Genomic DNA, 22,092 nt, shown 5'->3' with positions numbered 1-22,092 from the left:
GACTTTTCTGTGTAACTGAAAAACATTAGAAGGGAAAAGGAGCAATGTCTTCCAGGGCTCCCTTCACCCAGCTGCTCAGGGCGCTGCTGATAAAAACCTGTGGGGAGCTGCAGGTGCGCTTTGGTTTGCACTGGGTGTACAGTTGTCTCCTCGAGCTGTCGCGGCAATGTCCCAGTATGCACTAGACAGAAATTACTGTCTTTGAATGGAAGCGTGCGGCGTGCACCGCCTGCCGCTTGGTGGCATTTAGCGCCGGCCTTGAGCTCCGGGCGGCCGCTCCGCCGTTACCGACGGCTGACACAGGTCCGGGAAGGCCCCGTTGGCCGGACCCGGCTCCCCGCGCGGGGTAGTCGGTGCGCGGTGCTGCACGGAGCCCCCGCCACGCCTCCATCCCTGTGCCTCCACCCGGGAGCTGCCCTAGTGCTGCCCCGGGGTCGGGCGAGCGCTCCGGCCTGGGATCCCGGGGCTGCCTGAGGGAGCGACCCTGACTACCCTGACTCTGCCCCGGCCGCACCGCGAGGCACCGCCCGCTCCCAAAATGGCGGCGGCGGCCGTTCCGGTTCCGGGGGACGCGAGCAGGCCGGGATTGGGGAAGATGGCGGCAGCTGGAGCGTCCGGGCGGGGTGGGCTGGGGCGGGCGTGGGTCTTCTCCGGCTGGGCCCTGGGCCTGTGCTCGCTGCTGGCCTCGGGGACGCGGCCTGTCGCTGCCACCACGCACTGGGTGGTCACGGAGGACGGAAAGATCCAGCAGCAGGTGAGCGCCCAGGGGGGCGCGGGGCGCTGCCCACCTGCTGGGGAGGCGCGGAGAGCTCCTGCCCGTGCCGCCCACACCCGCAGCCCCGGCCTGCCCCGGGCGGCGCGAAGCCCTGCCTGTCCCACAGCCGGCGGCGGGGCCGGTCGCTCCCGGCGGCCCCGGCACGGGGGGTCTCCCCCGGCGAGCGAAACGTGGCTCGGATCCTCCGGAGCCCCGGGGCGAGGCGGCGGGGAGCGGCGGGCGGTGAGTTCGGGCGGGCCGAGGACGGTTGCAGCCGGAGCTGTGTTGGGAGCAGCGGCGGTGCTGACGTGCAGCCTCCCGGGGAGCCTCCGGCGCGAGGCGGGTCCCGCTTTGGAGGCGAAAGCGACGGTACCGCGACCCCCGCGGGGCCGGGAGCGCCCCCCGCCCCGGCACAGGCCCGGCCTTCTCGCCGCGCCCGGCGCAGCCCAAGGGGTCAGTGAGTTTGCGATTTTTCACATCCCGTCGCCCCGACCCGGCCGCTTTTCCTTCCTGCTGGAAGTAGGAAGGAGAAGGGATGGCGTGTGTGCTCGGAGCTGAAGCACACGCGTGCCCTGTGTTGCGGTAATCTTGTACTCTTAGTCAAAATACATTGTTTCAATAGCGGGCTGTGCCTCACATTCACTCAGCGACTTGAGAGTCGATAGGTGTTTCACGTTTGGGCTTTTTCTTAGTTGCTAAGCTCCCTCTTTGTTGGAAGTGGAACAGCACCAGTAATTCTCTTTTGTGTCAGGTCTGATAGGTTTCCCTCTGGAATGGAAGAGTTTATAGCGGTGGCAAGTAGTATGGCCTTCCCCCCCGTAAAAAGAGTGGAGAAATGAGCCTCCATTAACATCACCTTCCTTTGGTGCGGGATTTTTAGTCGTCTCTCCTGTCAAAATGCAGTAAGGTCCTCAGACAGGTGGAACAGACTTTCTCTGCAGGAAGCTCCTGCTGTCTTTATGGTTCTGGGGCACTTTGGCCATCTGTGTAGATCCAGGCACTCACACGCCCTAGTTAATCATAAAATAATGAATGACAACACTTCCAGTACTCTCTCATCTCCTTTCCCCACTTAACATAGTACGGTAGTGTTGCAAGTATGTGATAATGGTCTGGGAGCATCTGTATGTGTATACTGATTGTATGTCATAACTTTGGGTCAAGTATTGATTTTGATTATTGCATGAAAAGCAGCTCTGTCTTGAAAGAAATCTAATTAGATAAACTGGCTTGAAAATCTGATTAGCTGAATTCAGTACTGATTTTAAGAAATGGTATTTTATGGTGTCAGCTAACTTGATGATACAGGTAGAAGGTTCCACTGTACCATTACCATGCAGGAGGCTTTTCTCTTACAGATCCAAATGCTTTCTAAGCAGGGGGATTCCCATGTTCCCTATATAAAGTTCACAAGGGCTGTAGCTGAGGTGATTAAACAATATCTGTGGAATAACTTTTCTTACCACCATGGTAAAAATTAATCCACCCATTTTGATCAAGGGAACTTGAATTATATTATTTGGCATAGGGAGACCTGGATTCTTCAGTTGCTGGAACGTAGTGCTGCTAATTGTCCCGTGAGTTTTTTGTAATAAGATGTATTTCAGCAGCTATTATTGTCATCTCACTGGCTCTTTAAATTGTACCTAAGAAAATTATGCTTAAATTTGCGGTTATTGCCACTGCCAACTTTGCATGACACATATTTCATTCTTTCCACTTATTTTTGTTTTGAGGAATTGGGTGGACAAGTTTTGCAGTGAACTTGGATGTTGCTTAAAATGCCAAAGTGTAGTAGTGGTTCAATAGTTAGCAGCAAAACTTGCAGATAATCTCCACTGTCCAGCAGTAGGAAGGAATTGTCATTGTCTCGTTCTGCACTGCACTGGTGCAGTCACACCTTGAGTACCGCATCAGTTTTGGGGGCCTCAGTGTAAGGACATCAGACCATTAGACTGTGTCTGGCGGAGGGCAACCAAGATGATGGAAGGTCTCAAAGGTAAGACTTAGGAGAAGCAGCTGACATCACTTGGCTTGTTTGTCTTAGAGAAGACCTCATCACAGCCTAAAACTTCCTCAAAGGGGTCAGCACATGGGGAGGTGCTGATTTCTCTTTGGTGACCAGTGATAGAACATGAGGAAATGGAATGAGGCTGTGCCGGTGGAATTTCATATTGGACAGTAGGAAAAGGTTCCTCACAGAAAGGGTGGTCAGTCACTGGAACAGGCTCCCCAGAGAAGTGATCATGGCACCAAACCTGTCGGAGTTCAATCAACATCTGGACAGCACTGAGAGAATTGATAATTTGTGAGTTCATTGGTGGAACCCCTATTCCAGAATATTTGAGTTATGTTTCTGCTAATACCAAGACCTTACTAACAGGACACGAGCCTAAAACTTTCCTGCAGAGTATCCCTTTGCTTTAAGTTTTCAGAATAGTCTTCATTAATTTGTTACTTATCATGAGAACTCGTTGGACCATTCCAACTTGAGATACTCTATGATTCATAGGCAATGGGAGCTTCTTCATGTTGTGTGCTCCAGAGCCCTCACCACCTCGGATGGGTTTTGCTGGCCTTGAAACCAAGGAAAGAAAGCCAAAGGAAGTTCCTTTGCATGGGTGCCTGGTGGAGGAGGATCATCACACCTGTGGACTGTAGCCTTGCTACTGCAGCCCGGGATGCAGTTGGCCACTTCAGCTGCAAGGAAGGGTGCGCTGCTGGCTCACCCCCAGCTTTTTCCCCACCAGAGCCCAAATGCCTTTTCTGGAAAGCTGTTTTCCGTTCAGCCCCAGCCTTTCCTGTTGCATGGGGCTGTTTCGTCCCCTGTGCTTGACATTGTTGACTTCATAAGGTAGGTCCTTGTCAATCCCTTTCTCCATCCCTTTCCATAACTGCAGCCCTGCCTTCCACTATGGCCACCCTCACCGCCCAACATTTGCAGAGGACACTAAGCTTGTTGAGGTTCCTTTTTGTGTGTGTGTCATTAGTAAAGAGGTTTTTTTCACTGTCATTAGTGACAGCCTGTCTTGTTAAAGACTTGTACTGGTCTCCAAGGGATGCTGCTGGCGGTGAGGCACTGTTGGACTTTGCACTGCTGATCACAGTTGCTTCCAGCACAACAGTCTCTGACAGGAAGAGGCTAATGGTGGCAAAGAGTGGTGGTATTAACTGACATTTATATTACTTCGTTTTGGAAATATTAGCATTCTCAAAGTCTGAAACACTTAAAGATTGTCAACTTTTTGCAGAGGTACAAGCTTTGTCTTTTCTGGGACTACCACAGTTTATCTGAATGAATCCCGTATAATTAAGATGTAGGCAAAACTTAATTGATAGTAAGACCCAGACATTGCCACTGCTAAATGAGCCACTAATGGTGGATATGCAGATGAGCACCAATGATAACTGACTTCCTTGTAGCTTCTAGTTTGCTGCTGTGAGAGTTGTTTTCTGTGTTACCAAAGTGTGCACTATGGATGAGCAGCTAAAAGCAGGAGTCACAGATCCTGACCTATATATACAAAATACAATATCTGGAATATGTTTGAGGGAAGAAGGGTGAGAATATTATTGACCTAAAATCTCCCTTAGATGTTTCTCCTTATAGTGCAGCAAGAGTGCAAGCATTTAATATGAGACTACATTCAAGTGAGATTGACTTTTCTGTGACATAACACTGCTAGCAGTACCCTGGCTGAGACTCGTCTTCCCAGAGTTACAACAACCTGGCAGCAGCAACAAATTGACACAAACTGAATAATTTTCCATATATCAACAAGATACCGTCTAGTAAATAGGAGTACTTTCTAAGTAGGCACTGCTGTTCCAGTTTCTACTAAGCATTTCTGAACAATGAAACATTAAATCCTAGCAGTGCATATAACACTTCAAAGTCTCAGCCATCAAGAGAAAAACCATCAGGCCGTATCTGTTGCTGTAGTAGTTGGTTTTCAGATCAAAGACATCATTCTCTGAATCAGTTCATATTCTTCTTTTAGTCTTGAGTCTACCTTCAAATGCATGTTCCTGCAGAGCCAGAGGCTGAGTAATCGTCTCTCTTTAATGAGATTATAGCTGCTCAGTGCACATGTTAATAAGCCTTTTCATTTCACAACTCACAGTATAAAGTTCAGGCTAATATATAACTGATTTTAGACAGTGCTTGTCTGCCAGTAGGGAAACTAGTCACTCTACAGAAATACTAGTGTATTGAAGAGAAGAGAGAAACTTGGCATAAAGAGAGGACAGACAATTGACAGATTAAATGCAATACAGGATACAGTTTCTGTAGTCATTCATTACTTTAGTGGTGGGGACCAACTGCTACTGTGAGTCAGAGACCTGGCATACCAGGGCTGAGGTAGGATCTTTCTAGAGATCTGTTAGTGGAGGCGATTAAAGTTGAGCAAGCTCATGGGGACTCAAAGGACTGCACTGTCTTTTTGTGGACTACAGTAAATGCTGAAAAAGTTATTTCAGAGTAATTAAAAGAAGCAAAGAAACCTTTCAAACAGACAGTCCAAAGCAGGATTGGGAAAGTGTACTGGCAGATTCTGGCAAGAAATCTGAATTGGCATAAAGTTACTTTGGTTTTAATGTGTTGTCATGTGTTTTGAAGTTCAATAAAAATGGCCTGGAGAGGAGAGTGAATGAGCAATGCTGGTTAGCCTGACTGGGACTAGGACTACCAGATGCTCAATACATGCAACATCTAAATTTCCTGCAGTGCAGTAGTGTGCTTAATTCTGGCTTAGCACACTACAGTGGGGAGACAGTGCCTAACAGTTGTTTATGTGGTTATGGATTTGAATGCAAGTGTATCTCAAGTAGAAAGGTAAGTTGATTCATGGATGGCTTCAAAGTTGGTTAATGCATTACTCTGCCATTCAGTGCACTGTATGCTGACAGGCTGAGATGAGAACAGAGGTCCATATGCTCAAGCACGTGGGAGAAGCAGCCATTCAAATCCAAGGAAAGCTGAAAATCCAGTGAAGTGGAAAATCTAGTGCAGCCAAATAAAAAGCTATTTGCTGCTTACAAAAGCATTTTCTGTCTTATATTAAGCAGTCACTCAATCCTGTCTTAAAAATGAAAGGTGGATATTTGCTTTACTCTTTCTCTGAAGGTTTGTTTGCTTGGCTGTGTGACCTCTTTCTTGACTGAATTTCTTATCCTTCCAGGTCTGTTGTGTACTAAACAAAAAATCTGCAACACCAACAAAAAACCACCAACCTAACCTGTTTATTCTTACTGAAGTGTGTAAGGTAGCACGCCTTGCTGGAGGTTGGTTTGAGTGTTCTGTAGTTCATCAGATGTCATCCAACCCCAGGGTGACAACCTGAAGCAGGATAGTTTTGAGGCAAAGGTCCTGAGGCTTGTCCTCAGGAAATGAGAAGCTTTTTATGCTTTAGAACTTTTCTTGATCACCAAAGGACTTGTCCTGGGTTGAGCTGGCAAAACGCCAACTGTCCAGGACAGAGTGAAAAGGGTTCCTCCTCCCCCCAACCAGCCAAGGGAAAAAGAAGAGGGAGAGGAAAAAAAAAACCTCAAAGCAGGTTTATGCTGAAACTAACTACATGTATTTATACAGAAAAGTGAAAATTAAGAGGAAACTACAATATAACACACACTTACACAAGTTATGTATAACAAGAAATAATTTCCCACTTCCCGGTAAACACAAATTCTACCATTTTAACTACAAATCATTATAGAGAAGTCAATTCTTCAGAGACAGACTTAAGCAGAGAGAAAAGCTAAGAACAAACATTTTACTTCCCTAAGATAACATGATGGTAAGCCAGTGCTCTGGTCTTGGGCCTCCCCATCCCTCCTGGGACGGCAGAGTGTCTTGCTGGGACCACAACTGGGAAGCAACCCACCAAGCCACACCCACACACTGGCTCTTACCCCTTTTGAGATGATGCAATATGGTATGGAATACAATATTATTGGCTAGAAGAAGTCAGCTGTACAATTTCAGGCCTAATCTGAACTTTAAAGCCTAACTTCTTGGCCTACTTGGCTAAACCCATAACAGGACTGTAGGACTTAAGCCTTCCTCTAGTGTGAAAAATAGTAATTTAAATTAAAAAAAAACAAAAAACTCTTCACTTCAAACTTTTTACCTTTTCAGAAGTGTATGAGAAAATTTTGAACCTGAATGTTTTGGGTATTGAATGACTGAGATGTTTAATGCCCTTGTCCCAGATGGGGCCTAGAACTGCACTTTACCAGCACTGCCTGCTCACAGGGGAGCACAGCCTACATCTTTCTGTGTCGCTGTGGACATCACAACTAGAATTGAATTTGATAAAAATAGGCCTTGTGGTAGCCTGTGTGTTGTGTGCAGTCAGAAATGCAAATTTTTCATTCATCGGGGCAGTGATGGAGAAGAAGTAGCATCCACTGTTCTCAACTCAGTAGTGTAAGATTTGTATCTGGGGTGGAGGAGCAAAGAGACAGGTCCTAAGGGCTGCTGAAATACAGCTGTTAGTGTCCATGCCCTTCAAACCTGCTGCAGTCTAGCAGGTAATCTTATGCCAGGTTTTGAATGCTAACAGAAAAGCTTTAGTGCAAAGACATCTGGATTTAGCCCAGCGTAGTAATATGTGCTGAGCTTGTTCAGTTTGTAAGTCCAGAATGCCCTAGCGGTGACTCTGACTTTGTGTAGGCATGTTCTGCTCATTCCTCCACTCCTGGTGTTTCCTTACAGCCTTTGTGCTTCAGGCACAGTGTTCTTCCAGGTCCCATTTTTCTTAACATCATCACACTTCAATTTCTTTGCCTCTCATCCTGTTTTCTGCTGCTTTTAAAATAGGGGTAGGACATACTGAGTAGAGGATATGGATCAGTGTTCAAACCCGATTATTCTGTGGTGAAAGTGTGCACGGTGCCTGGCATGCCTTCCCAATATTGTGAGCTTCAAAGCTAAAGGGTAGCCTAGAAGTGGTCCAAGCACAGGTTTGCATGAAGATGTTGTCAAAGCCCAAAAGAACAAAATCAGGAAGACTGAAATCCACTGTTAGTTCATATAGCTGCCTGCTTTAAAAATACATGACTGGATCCTTCAAAGTTTAACAAAAAAAAATTAATGGGTTTTCTGTTCTTCATTTGCTGAAGAAATTATTGCTCAGATTTAACCTTTTTAGGTATCTTAGAAGCCTAACTACTTGTTTTTCTGTCTGTATTTTCAACAATTAGAAGAACACTTACTGTGTTTAGGATTTGGCAGTGAGCAGGCATCGAGAACCAGTGTGCCTTTATGAAAAAAACCAAACCCTGGTTCATTACAGATGTATATATGAGTGATCTCTCCATCTCTTGCTTTGATTCACCTGAATGTATGGTTGTCATCTGGTTTGCTACTGAGGAATATAAACCTTACCTAGAATAAATATACAAGTTGGAAATTTGTACCCTTAAGTATGACCAACAACACATTGCAGACATGTGGTGTTCCAAGTAAAGCCTGTTTTCCTTGGATGTATTTAGATACTTAGATGTGTTAATCTGCGATATTCGTAGCTGGTGTGATCTCAGTTGGACAGAGCTATTCAATAATGCTGCTACTTTTTTAGGTTTTATGTTTGAAGTGCTACAAGTGTGTAAAACTTCTGTTTTTCCTGTAGCACAGGGAGGATTAATTATGTCAAAACACCTAGTGCTGTTTGTTAACCAGTTCTGTAGCTGCAAGCTTTAAAATGCTCAATACTTATTATAAAAACTCATTTCACATAATTTTTTGTGTGAATTTTTCAGTGACGTCCCTTGGAACAAGTATCTTCTGACACTGCCTACTCATCACTTGGATGAGTCAAAGAATTTATTTTGCAGTTTTGTAGCTTGTCTTGCACTGAAACCCATAGAAATTTTTTTGTGGCTTCCTCCGCAATAGCATGAAGCATCATGCTGGAGTGTAAAGTATTTCCAGACAGCAAGAACATACCAAAAGACAAGCACCAGTTTTCAGATTGTTTACTTGCATTTGAGGTTGCGAGGAGTTCCAGCCTGGTGGAGTGGGAATTCCCTTTATTTTGCACAGTGACAAAAGATCCACTGACTGTGAAACAAGCCTATAAAACAAAAATGAGAAGCCCATTTTTCTGTGTGCCATCATTTGACGTAGCTTTCCACTTTCTTTCTGTAGTGATCTGCCCTGTGCATGTAGTAGAACACCTTTAGGATGTACAGAGGCACTAACAGCTGTTTTGATTTTGCTGTGCCTGTGCCTCAGTTAACAGTGGGATTTCCACGGTACTTAAAAAAGCCTTACCTGAAAATAGTTGACTGAGGCATTCATTGACCCTCATTTTAAAAATTTATTTTCTGGTACAATACAACTGGATTGTCAGGAAAAGTATACTGAAAGATTTGGCAAAACTTTTGAGTCTAATTATTCAGAGATTTTGATATATGCAAATAACTTCAGCATTTGATTCAACTCTGATATCTTTTTTGTTACACAAATTCTGTTTCTTGCTGAATCAGGTTCTTGGTGTACTTTGTGACAGTGAATAAATTTGAACTGTGCTTAAAGAAACTTTCACCTTTGGGCAAAGTTGAACAGAGAACACTTATTCTAAAAGTGCTTTACTGGCAGGCTTTTTGCAGTGTAACTACAGTTGCCATCAAAGGTTCAAAGAAAGTTTTTCAGCACTGTTTTTTTCCCTGTTTACTGTGTTTGAATTGAAGTCAGATTTTTGCATTTCAGGCATTTCATCTTGAATGTCACAGTTTCAGCACTTTGAAGGAAGAGTAAATGAATTTGGTACTTTGCCATCAGCCTAACACTCTTTGAGTTAAAAATGAGTAAGCTGGAGCCACGGATCTGTTCTGGTGCAGGAATCTCCCCTCTCCTGCCCATGAGGCTGTTGTTGCTGTCTGTAGGTTGAGTTCTGTTCTGTTTCATCCCAGCAGATCCTTATTTACATTTTGCAAAAGATGGGCTAAATCACAATATGTCTTATTTTTCACTCATCTGACTCTCCAAATCAAATGATGAGGCACAACAGACTTTGCATGAAGGGATGAAGGCAGCAAGTGTCTGTAAGAGCACAAGCATAATGTGAGACTGAATGAAACCACTATCCTTTAAAATCTACCTAGAGTCTTAAGAATGTTTTTCTTGTGGGAAGGAAGTGGGGGTAATCGAGAACAGGCTCTGGGTATCCATCTAATACCTTTTATTTAAACTATTGTGTTTTTGACTAAACAGTTATTTGACAGGTGAGTGAAGCTCTGAGGGTCTTTCCAAATCTTTGGGCTTTGTTATCATCTCTATGAATTTTGATAAGCAGCACCTCACAGGAAGGTTCTGGTATGTTTTATGTTTCTATTCAGGATATAATTTTCCTGGTTTGGGGACGTGGCTGCACAGGAAAGCAGGAAGATGGTAGGTAGCACTCAAGCACGAGCAGCACCACGGAAAAGTGTGAGCACCCAGATAATGAGTCCTTTGGCACTCCAAGTGTGTGCTCTTGATTTCAGCATATCCTGCTTCCCACTTACCTTCACCGTTGCCGCTGCTCTGCTATGCAGGTTATGTGCATCTTGTACCTTTTCTACCTACTCGTTGTGCTAAATTCTGTTGCCCTCAGTGGCAAACACGGTATTGGTGCTCTCCACAGCGGAGTACAACAGCTTTGTCTATTTCCAGCTGTAGAAATGGCTGGCACTGTAAAGTAAATGTGCTTTATCTAGGGAGGGATGTTGTAAAAAGGTGAATAATGAACCATAAGTCTTGACACTATTGCTGGTTGGGTCTGAGAGGAATAAGTTTCTGTTCAAAAGCCATGTGTCTGTTACTACAGAGAGTGGAGTGATGAAGTGCTCACCTGAAGCCAGTTCAGACTATTCTGCTGATTGGGCTGAAAACTAATTGTTTAGTCTTTTATTTTTCAGCTGAATTGGCTGGCCTCTTTCTCACTGGAGCTATAAGATTACAGATAGCAAGAAAAGGGAGGATTAACCTACTTGGCTGCAGGCTGATTTTTTGGATCAGTCTAAACACATGAGGAAATTGTGTTTTAGATTCTATAAAATTCTTAAATTTGAGCACCATTACCCTCCAGCGTGTTGAAAGCCAGTTGGCATTATTTTCCTCATTTGCAGGCATGATATCATAAGATCTCCTGTGGCTTTTTTATTAAGAATCTGTTCTCTTTTTGTTATAATGTAGCACTGAGATACTAAAAAAATGCTTTTTATTTTCTTAGTCATTGTTTTGTCATGCCTTCATACTGTAAATATATAAACTGAGGAGTGTAAGAACTGATACTGTTGGTTTCAGCTCACTTTTACAAATTGCCATAAGTGCTCTGAACACATTGGATGAACTGGTTCAAGTTACCTCTGCAAACCTTGAATGATTGTCCAGTGTAGCTGCTTAGTTTTTTTATTCAAATTATTTTTTTCCAAGATTATTGCACCTAAAATGGATTTTTAGTAGGTAATAATAGTATTTACTCTGATAAATTCTTGAATTGGTCTTGAACTTTCAGACTCAGAAAAATGATCAAATGAAAAAAATGTAAAGTTGTATTTACTGCTGTGGTGGGTTTACTTTGGCTGGATGCCAGATGCCCACCAAAGTTACTCTGTCACTCTCCTCATTAGCTGCACAGAGGAGAGAAAATATAACAGAAGGCTCAAAGATTTAGTTAAGGACAGGGAGAGATCACTCACCAGTTAATGTCATGGGCAGAACAGACTCAGCTTGGGGAAATTAGTCTGATTTATTACAAATCAAATCAGAGTAGGGTAATGAGATATACAACCAAATCTTAAAAACACCTTCTCCTGTCCCTTCTTCCCAGACTTAACATTAATCCTGATTCTCTACCTCCTCTCCACAGTGGCAGAGTGGAACGGGGACTGGGGGTTGCGCTGAGTTCATCACACACTGGTTTTGCCACTGCATCTCCTCAGGGGGAGTGCTCCTTCCCCTGCTCCAATGTCATGTCCCTCCCACGGGGGACAGTCCTCCATGTACTTCTCCAATGTGGTTTCTTCCCATGGGCTGTTACAAACTGCTCCAGCATGGGGTCCCTCCCACAAGATGCAGTCCTTCAGGAACAGGCTTTTCCAGTGTGTGTTCCCTGTGGGGCCACAGGTCATGCCAGCAAACCTGCTCCAGTGTGGGCTTCCCATAGGTTCACAGCCTCCTTTGGGTATCCACCTGCTCTGGTGTGAGTTCCTCTGTAGGCTGCAGATGGATCTCTGCTCCACAATAGGCTGCAGGGGTACAGCCTGCCTCACCATGGTCTGTGCAACAGGCTGCAGGGGAATTTCTTCTCCCATGCCTGGAGCGCCTTCTCCCAGTCCTTCTACACTGACCTTGGCATCTATAGAGAGCTGTTTCTGTCACATATTCTCCCTTCTCTGGCCACAATTACTTCTGTACAGTAACTGTTTTCCCCTTCTTAACTATGTTACCCCAGAGGTGCTGCCACAGTTGGTGATGGGCTCAGCCTTGGCCAGCAGCAGGTTTGTGTTGGAGCCAGCTGGAGTTGGCTCTGTCAGACACAGGAGAAGCTTCTGGCAGCTTCTAACAGAGGTGACTCCTATGAAAACCTTGCCACGCAAACCCAATACAGCTCCTGAAGTTTTGGGTTAAGATCTTTGTGTTTGCACACTGGTGAGGTTAACTTTCTGCCGTGCTGAAAGGTTCTGCTATTAGAGTTTATTTGCTGGTGACAAACTGAGGTGAAATCTAGAAGTGAAAATCCGAAGCCTAAATTAAAATATGCTTAACTTGAGAGGATTTCCTGGTGGACTGACATAATGTTGGTAACATACCACTTCAGAATCCCAAACACTAAATTCAGACCTAACTCATGAGACTGTCTTTTCAAAAGTTAAAAACAGAAGCTGTCCCTGAATACCATTCTGTTTCTGAATGAATGATAAGCCAAGATCCTTCATCTTTCAGAATAATGCTTTCTAACTGGTGATGCCTGCATAACTTTCTGCAAAAAATCACTCCCCAGATGCAGTTTGTCACTGAAAGTGGAACTCATAGTTGATTTTGCTCTGTGACTGTGTAGTATCATGCAAGCAGCCTTTAGATGTCAGATGTACAGTGCTGTTTTGGAATGGATGATGAAGTGCTTTAAACGCAGTAAAATTTTCCTTATTTTCTTTGCAAATTCATGTGTCATTCATTTGCTCATACCAAAGTAGTTTCTCTAAGAAATAAGGCATGAACAAGTGCTACATTCAGTGCGTAGCTCTGGTTTTGTGTGCAACCAGTTCAAAGTGAGGTGGGCCCCATAGGAGGAAATATGAAATACAGCTATAAATAAAATGCTTTAGACTTTAATACTGCAACTAACAAAATCATTAAATTTTTCCACACAATATTTTTTGTCCTTCTCTGGATCATAGCAGGTACTGGGTCATCCCTTATTGGCAACTATTGAATCCATGATCTGCAAATTCATAGTGAAAAAATAGACTGGTGTCAGTAGCTCCTATTGTTTTCTATTTGTCTTGTGATATAAGAGAATTAATTTGCTAAGGCAGAAAATAAGTTACATGTAAGTATTTGGACTGTGTAGATAGCACCTGCCAAAATAGCTCTGTACTAGAAGAAGCACTGTGGCTTTTGATTTGGAAATGCATACTTAGCCAGATTTAATCAAAACCACCCTTAGGGTTTAATAAAAGGAACAAATGTTTACATCTCTGAGGACAAGGCCCTTACTCAGAAGTCAAATGTAGACTTGACAGTAGTCAAAAAAAAGTAGATATGAGCTTCTTATCTGACTTACAGCTGAGAGAATACAGCCCAAATCTTAATCTGTTGACAGAACAGATTACAGTGACCATGAAATTTGCTGTTGTCCTGCTGGAGATGCAATTCTCTTTAATAAGAGAGAGTCTCAGAAATGTATCCCAAATTGTTTGGAAAGTTGACAAAAAATGAAGAGATTGAGCTCAGGGAGTCCTCCTGCATATGTGTGTATTGCAAACACTTCCACTAAATTGCAATATCACCAAGTTTTCATATATGTCATGGGGGTGAACAGCCCATGCATACAGGTAAGTGCTCACATCTTTGTGCAGTAGCTTCTTGTATATTCCGAAAGGTTGAATGGAAACTGAGCAGATCCAGAAACATCCTGGTGTAGACCATCTTACCATAAGTCATATTAAAAATGTGAGATCTTACTGTCTTTGTCACCTTGTTTTTTCACCCTGTCCCTTTCCTTCTTTCTGTGCTCATGTTCATTGAATCCTTCATGAACTAATTTAATTTACTGGCTCAGATAAAGCAACCATGAAGGAGTTAAGTCCTATTCAGCTCCCGAGTTTAGGTTAGCTCACAACAGAGCCTGGCAGGCACCTGAGCCGGTGTGCAGCCAGTGTGCTGGTATCACACTGACAGATTGGACAGGGCTGGAAGCCTGGAAGTGAGCCATTTGTCTGTGGTGAGCCTTTGTATCAGCTTAGCTGCTCATCCAGGTTCTTGACTGTAGTGACTTTCCCCCACCTGGTCAGACAGCAGAATTGATTTGGCATGAGGACAAGGCCTAGGGTATTTTAGCCATGGAGAGAAGAGCCATGGCTTGCTGAGCCCTGCTAGACCTCAGAGTAAGCCTGATGTGTAACTGCTCTTGGATGTGACTTACCTCTAATGCCTCTCTTCATTGAGCTGCCAACTCCTGTGCATACCTGTGGAAGTTTAGCACGGTCTTCTGTATAGTTTTCAGTCTTCACCTGCTTCCCTCTTGATTTTGTTCCTTTACTTAATTCTGAAGGCAATAGAACTTAATGCTAGGCTGGTGTGTTAAATGAGTTGCACAGAGAAGTTGAAACTGAAGTACTTAATGCCTGTTGAGGGACATGGTGGAGGAATTTGAAAGTTATAAAAGAAAATAACTTTCTGTGATTGCAGTCTGAGGTATCTGGTATTTCAGCAGTAGGTACTCATAGTAATGTTTGTTGTGAGAAATTTATTTGCCTCTTATGCTTAGAACTTGTATGCTTGAATAAACTAAAATAGTTTAAAATTAAAGCATGGTTTGAATTGGATTCTCAAATAACAGTGTTTTTTGAAGTACAGATTTTAATTATGGATATATTATGAATGCTGACTGGACAGAAAATCTTTGAACAAACTAGTTAAATGAACATAACTGCCTACCTTTTAAATCACTGTAATTAGGGAAATGTTTTACATGACGGATTGTTAAATTGTCTTGCAGGTGGATTCACCAATGAACTTGAGAAACCCACATGATTTGGTAATACTAATGAGACAAGAAACAACAGTTAACTACCTCAAAGAACTGGAGGTAAAGCATAATATTAAGTACTAACTAATTTCTGAAAATATTTTTCCCACAGACTTTATAGTGATTGCTTTAGATACAGAAAAGAATTCATTATTGGTAAAATTCTGCTTCAATGAAAGGATGAAGAATTCTTCAGATCTCGAGAATTTTTTGCCCCAAGTCTGCTTAACTGGTCTCCAGTTGCATCATTCTCTGTTATTAGCTATAAATCCTAACATTTTTAAGGAAAGTGATTCAGATACTAGATTGTAGTACTGTATTTCAGAAGAATACAGAGCAGGTCACCTGTGTTTTTCTTCAAGCCCATTTATTATTGGAAAAGGGTCTGAGACCACCTTTTTGAAAAGGGCTTTAATGAACTTTGACCTGATAAACTGAAGTTTAAATGTAAGAGGAGTTAGGCAAGCAAAGAGCTCACAGACCTTGTGGCCGTGCACTCCTTTCTCTCTTGTGCCAGCTTCGGTTTTGTCAAATTAGCATGACAAGCTGACTGGAAAGGAAGCTTTAGGTGAATAGGAGAAGTGGAAGGGAACAAATAAGCAGGACTGTGCCCTGTGTGACTATATTCAGACAGTCTTTCTCATCAAGTTAGACTCTTTTTTTTTGTGGTGAACATTGCAGCTATGGATAGTATAGTACTTACAAGCTTTTCAGGACATGAGTTGTGGGTTTGGAAGATACTAATGTCCAACTTGCACATACAAGTGACTGAGCAGAAGTTATCTTTTGTAAGATCTCATACAAGTTTCTACTAGTGTATATATCTGTATTGTTGCATAGTAGTATGCAATCAAATGTGTATGTCTTAAAATGCAATTCATCTCATTTCACGCATACAGATCCTTAAGATATTTATTGTGTTTTCAATTTGCACATATAGGTGAGAAGTAAATGCAGCTTACTGTGCTGGAACATATGATTAATCTATGGAAGCTGGACCTATGAGCTTTATGGGGCAAAAGGTAGCTCCTAAGACACATCATAAATGGATCTGTGGAAATTAGTCACACTTCTTGCATTTGCCTGCCACCTCAGTTGTCCTTAGCACCCTGAAGGCTTAAGATGATGGCTTTGTTTGCAATCTCTAGTATTATTTCCATGAGGTCTTACAGAGGAGGAAAAGGGTCTAAATATAAAAAAGTTGACATACCATGAATTTGGAATCTTATTAGCTCTCCTTTTAGCTACAACAGAAGAAATAAGGGCTGTTTGAGTTGTATTATCTCTAATGAGAGTATTTAAATTCCATGCAAATCCAACAAAAGTGCTACAGATGTTATAAAAGATTGGAAAATATTACCAAAATTTAATGAGCATTTTTTTAGATTTTTTTTTTTAAGTGAACGTTGTTTAACGGAAAACGTTGAACTGTTGAACTCCTAGCAACTCTTGAGTTTGTTTTCATCAGTATCTATTCTTCTGTTTCCTTTTTTTCCCTACAGAAACAGTTGGTTGCTCAAAAGATTCATATAGAGGAAAATGAGGACAGAGACACAGGGCTGGAACAAAGGCATAACAAAGAGGATCCAGACTGCATTAAAGCAAAGGTGCCCCTGGGGGACCTAGATCTGTACGATGGCACATACATCACCTTAGAGAGCAAAGATATCCGGTAATAAGATGCTTTATATTCTAAGATTTTTACTGAATGAAGAAAAAAATAAACAATACCTCTAAATGCAAGTAAAAAGAACAATACTAGCACTGACTGATCTGTAGATGGCAGTTGTTTTATTTTGTGTTGCTGTGGAATAAAACTGAAACATCAGCCATTGGTTGTGAATGGTTACAACACAAATGCTGTTTCCCCCTCAAACTGCCCATGTTAGCCCTATCCTGAGCTTTTCATTTCTATTCCCGGTTCTACCACTGTTGCTCTGTACTGATATGACCAGACATGTAAATTAAAGTGAAATGCATCATGTAGAAGGGGGTTGAATTTGCTCGAGTGCTTTGAGTGTTTTAAGCTAGATACACTTATTTTAGTGGGAACTGTCTTGACTTAAATTTGAATGAAATTCCATTGATTAGCAAGCTGTTGAACCTTCTGGTAATATTTTGTGTAAAGGATGAGCAGACAGTATGCTTGACATTTGGCTTCATTGCTAATTCATCTTCTGGACTGATTGTTTTGGTTTTGTAGTTTTATTTTTTTAATGTAGTCATATGAGTACTTGAACTGGGAAAAGATCAATTTTATGGTCATATACCTTCATTTGGAGTTCTACAGGTATTTGAGGTTGGTTGGTTTGTTTCAGTGAAAGTGTCTTCGAATCTGCATGAGTTGCCATTGGCCTGGCAGATAGATCATTTATCATAGTAGTGATATGCTGGGTTGATGCTGATACGTTTTACAGGCTATCCAAATGTTAATATTTTCTCTAAAGCTGACAAATTTATTTAGTTTATCATAGTTTGTCATAGTTTGTCATTATTTAGTTTGTCATAGTGATGACATCCTGATACAACTGAAATCTGCAAATATATCAAAAATGGTCTAATGTGCTCAAACAGGGGATTTTTGTAATTATTAAATCAGAGCATTCTATCTGTCAACTGTAATACGGTTTTGTAAGAATTTCAGCAGTATTTTAATCTAGAGACTCTGTGTTATGTTATTATGCCCTCAGCCCTGAAGACTATATAGACACAAAGTCTCCAGTGCCTCCAGACCTGCAGCAGCCAGACTGTACAAAAGTTCTAGATCTTCCATACAGTATTCATGCTTTTCAGCACTTACGGGTAAGTGAACAAATGCAAGTATGTGGTTTTTCCTATTAGGAAGAGAACAGAAAATCTGGTAGTTCTTAGCCAAGGTTAAAAGATATTACAATCTTTCAAGGCTGTTTCACACTTTTTTTAAACCACAGTTGTGCCTCAATTAAATACCTGCTTATAGGAGGACAGTTCCATCAGATTCATACAGTTTTTCTTTTCTCATTGTTTACCTTATTTTAGAGGATTTTTTTTTGCAAATTGAGTATTTTGTGTACATAACATTTCATTAGCAAATTGGTAGGTTTCATTGGAACTATTACTAGCTTGTGAATTGTTTCTCCAGTTGAAAATTGGAGAATGCTGAACAGGGTCGTTAAAATGTATGAAGACTTAGGATCAGAAAATGGTTTGCATGTTTGTTGGTAGCTTCTAACATACTTGACTATCTGTTTGGTATCTGAATGCCAAACCCTAACTCAGAGGATGAGATAATTGTTCTTTCAGCTGCTTAAGAAAGTTACATTAGAAGAGTGGTGCAAAAATTGTTTGTAAACAGTATGATATGAGCAAATTTTCTAATGCAGATGCAGCTTTAGTACTTAGATCTTGATATTTATTTTATTACAAGTGTTTTCATCTACAAATAAGGGTTCTCCTACAGATAAAACAGGAAGTGAAGTTTTATTAGCTCTGTTCCTGGATCTGGATATTTTAAAGAAGTACATTTGTTTTTGGGGAGGGAAGAAAGAGAAGAGGTGTAGCAATACTTTTACTGTGTGCATGTAACCTGATAACTATGAGTTAAGTGCTTTAGTGGTCATTAGGGAAATCAGTACCTGCTGGATACACAGTACTACCAGAAGTGAATATTTCTCCTGTAGCCCTCACAAGTAGAGGCTGCTTTTGGCTGCTTCTAATACTTGCCTGTCTGTGATAATATATATTACTCATCTGTCAGAGGTGAAATTATTCTGTCGATACCCAGAGATCCTGAAGGGATAATAAGATTAAAAAATAACCAAGCTGTATGTTTTCTTGAGAGTCATGCTTTTGTTTGTTTCTCTACGCTTTGTTAAAATGTCAGTGAATACCTGTATTCAATTTTTATTTTAGGGTGTCCAAGAACGAGTTAATCTTTCCGCACCCCTGTTACCTAAAGAAGATCCAATCTTCTCATACTTATCACGGAGGCTGGGAAAAAGTATAGAGGAAATAGGTCATCGTATTTATGATGGGCTAATGAAGGTATGAAACTGTAATTTTATTGTAAATACACAGAAAAAGTGCTAGAAAGGTCTCAGAAGATTATGTACTCCTCATACGTGCAATCAGATCCACTACTAGTTTTGCACATACATTTTTGGTTTACATTTCAGTTTCAAAAGGGAGACTAAAACCATTTTCTGCTAGGCAAACAGAGGTAAGAGAAGGCATCAGCAAAGCCAATAAATAGATATTTACTGTCATCTTTATTGACTAACGTTGTTGTCTAGCAAGCCACATTCATTGCTCTTTCAAGATAATAAGAGCTTTTAAGCAAAAATACAGGTACTTAAAGAACAAAGTACTGAAATGTGTATGTTTTTATTAAATCCCTTCCTGAAAAATCTAGGAATGCTCACTGAACTCCAGTTAAACTGCTATCACCTCTCATTTCATCTCACTTAGAATTTTTACCTGCCTGAAAAGCAGATAAAAGTTCTGTTTCTTTAATACTTTTTTATGCTAATTCATTCTTCCTGAACAGTCACAACCTTTGCCAAATGGCAGCTTTCCAGTGGAAGAGGATAACTTAAAGCAGCTGAGCACCAACTTTGATTCTCAGTTTTTAGTACCATAGTAATTAAAGCCCTGATTAACCTTTTAATTCATGTCTTAGTAGTTAGTACAGCTCATGTGTTTCTCTTTACTACAGAACTCTTCTTCGTGGGTACTCTATAATATGGCTTCTTTTTACTGGCGAATAAAGAATGAGCCATACCAAGTAGTAGAATGTGCCATGCGTGCTCTTCATTTCTCTTCAAGGTAAGAATTGCTAATACAGATTTCTTTTCAGATTGGTTTTCTAGTTATCCTAATTAGTAAACAGATTTTGGTTTCTAAGACTATCCTAAGGAATAATCCATGCTGCTTGTTCTTGGTCTCTGTGTTCTGTACTAGACATATATGAAATTGAGACATTTTTCTCAATGATATATTTTAGTGTGTGACTGATAACTGAGTGTATCCATATGCATGATTCTTGCACAGTTTGACCTTCCTTTGATGTCCATTTTTTATTCTTTTAGGCAAAATAAAGATATTGCACTGGTAAATCTGGCAAATATTCTGCACCGGGCTCACTTTTCTGCAGATGCAGCTATTGTGGTTCATGCAGCTCTGGATTACAGTGACTTCTTTACCAGCTATTACACTTTGGGAAATATATACGCAGTAAATATGATCTTTATTTTCCAAGACTTGAAGAAAATTTACTATTATTTAATCTTTTTGACTTGACTTGTAATGCTTTACTCTTTTACAATGTATCTTGTGTTCTACATGCATTTCATGCTTAATGTTTAAGATTCTGCTAAGATAGTTTCATCCAAAAGTCTATCTTTCAGCAAGTTTTTTACCTGCACTTGGAAATAAATGGCAGAAAAAGTCTTCTACTGCCTTTTATTTACATATATAGTAGCTTGAGTGTCAGAGATGACAGGCTGCTTGTTACCATAAATTAAAATTCAAGTTAATTACTTCTTTAAAATTTGAATATTTTTTATTAATTATGACTGAACAATGGCTAATTCTCTCTCTCGATCATTCTTCAGATGCTTGGAGAGTACAATCACTCAGTCCTGTGTTATGATCATGCTCTACAGGCCAAACCAGGGTTTGAGCAAGCTGTGAAAAGGAAGCATGCTGTCCTGTGTCAGCAAAAACTTGAGCAAAAATTGGAAGCCCAGCATAGGTAACCAAAGAAGTGTCTCAGTGGCAGTGCAATAATCCAACACCTGTTCTGTTGCAGCAACTGTTTGCATTTCAAGAAGAATAATTGTTTTCACCTTTCTGTATTTCTTTGACTGTGCAATAGAATTAAGTGTAAGGATACTTTAAGAAACCCAAAGTTGAAAATATGCAGCAGTGTAGGAAAAGCTGATATTCTAGAAAGTATTCAGAGTAAATCTTTTCTGTTGTTTAATTTTCAAGATCACTTCAGCGAACATTAAATGAATTAAAGGAATATCAGAAGCAGCATGACCATTACCTTAGGCAACAAGATGTTTTAGACAAGTACAAGCTCATCCAGGAGGAACAAATCTTGAGGAACATCATTCATGAGACACAGATGGCAAAAGAAGCTCAATTAGGTACAACTTTTTAGTGTTCATGCTCATTAAAGCAGTGAAGTATTGCACAATTCAGATTACTGTCAGGACGTAACTTCTGCGTATATTAAGATAGCCCTGAGTGGCTCTTCTGTTTTGCTTATAAAAAAAGAGATTGCAACATACTCTTGAACAGGGGTTTTTTGAGTCTTACGAAGCTGGGGTTTCCTCTGGACTGATGAAGTAAAAAAAAGGGATTGACTTAACTGGAGGTAGAGAAGGTGACTGTATGCTATCTTCATCTCCTCAAAAACCACACTTATGTAGTATAAAAAAGTGTCTTGTGCTCTGCAGGGAACCATCAGATTTGTAGACTGGGCAACCAGCAGCATAGCTTGCACTGCCAGTGGGACCAGCCTGTTCGTTATCACCGTGGAGACATTTTTGAAAATGTGGAATATGTTCAGGTTTGTCTGTGAATTGATACCACTGCTTTAAGTTGCATCCCATATGCCTTATTAGCAAAACAGTTCTTCAGGCTTGACAAAGAGGGCACATTTTGGGTGTTGTTATAGTGAGAAATCTTAGTCTCTTTTCCAGAGTATAAAGCATTTCAATGCTAGTTTCTTTTTTCAATTAATACAAGCTGAGATTGACTCTGAATTGTGAAAATACAGAGAGCTTATTGTACAAGGCTTTGTTTTACTTAAAAAAGGGAACTATTAGTATTGTTTGAAAAGTGTAGTCCAAGGTCTTAGTTTCCTATGATTACACCAAGAAAATAGATACAAGAGTACTGAGAAGTTTTGGAAGCAAGATGTATACCAGTAGTGAAAATCCAGAATGACAGCTAACCAACCAACAATCTCAACTGTATTAGAACTACAGATAAGGATTATGGTTTCAGTTACTTTGCAATGTGGAATATATTCTGGAGTTTCCCCTGATTAGTTTAAGAAACAGGAATAATTATTTTTAATTATTGTTGTTTTCTTCTTGGTTGTTT

General features: G+C 41.2%; 1 protein-coding gene across 2 annotated transcripts in view; it reads left to right on the top strand.

The window, feature by feature from the left end:
- Nucleotides 1-538: 538 nt before the first annotated feature.
- Nucleotides 539-22,092, top strand: part of TTC17 (tetratricopeptide repeat domain 17) — a 62,018-nt gene continuing 40,464 nt past the window's right edge. Inside the window, exons 1-10 of one of the 2 annotated variants that reach the window (XM_071558638.1) lie at nucleotides 539-754; nucleotides 14,968-15,057; nucleotides 16,500-16,669; nucleotides 17,688-17,799; nucleotides 18,889-19,020; nucleotides 19,691-19,800; nucleotides 20,064-20,208; nucleotides 20,589-20,728; nucleotides 20,968-21,128; nucleotides 21,441-21,553. In XM_071558638.1, the coding sequence (XP_071414739.1) occupies nucleotides 539-754; nucleotides 14,968-15,057; nucleotides 16,500-16,669; nucleotides 17,688-17,799; nucleotides 18,889-19,020; nucleotides 19,691-19,800; nucleotides 20,064-20,208; nucleotides 20,589-20,728; nucleotides 20,968-21,128; nucleotides 21,441-21,553 (1,389 nt within the window). The remainder of the gene's footprint in view (nucleotides 755-14,967; nucleotides 15,058-16,499; nucleotides 16,670-17,687; nucleotides 17,800-18,888; nucleotides 19,021-19,690; nucleotides 19,801-20,063; nucleotides 20,209-20,588; nucleotides 20,729-20,967; nucleotides 21,129-21,440; nucleotides 21,554-22,092) is intronic. The other variant, XM_071558639.1, reaches the window with a different exon arrangement.

This window comes from Pithys albifrons, chromosome 6 (assembly GCF_047495875.1).
Source record: "Pithys albifrons albifrons isolate INPA30051 chromosome 6, PitAlb_v1, whole genome shotgun sequence".
Lineage (NCBI taxonomy): Eukaryota > Metazoa > Chordata > Aves > Passeriformes > Thamnophilidae > Pithys > Pithys albifrons.
This window is presented reverse-complemented; position numbering and strand designations above follow the sequence as displayed.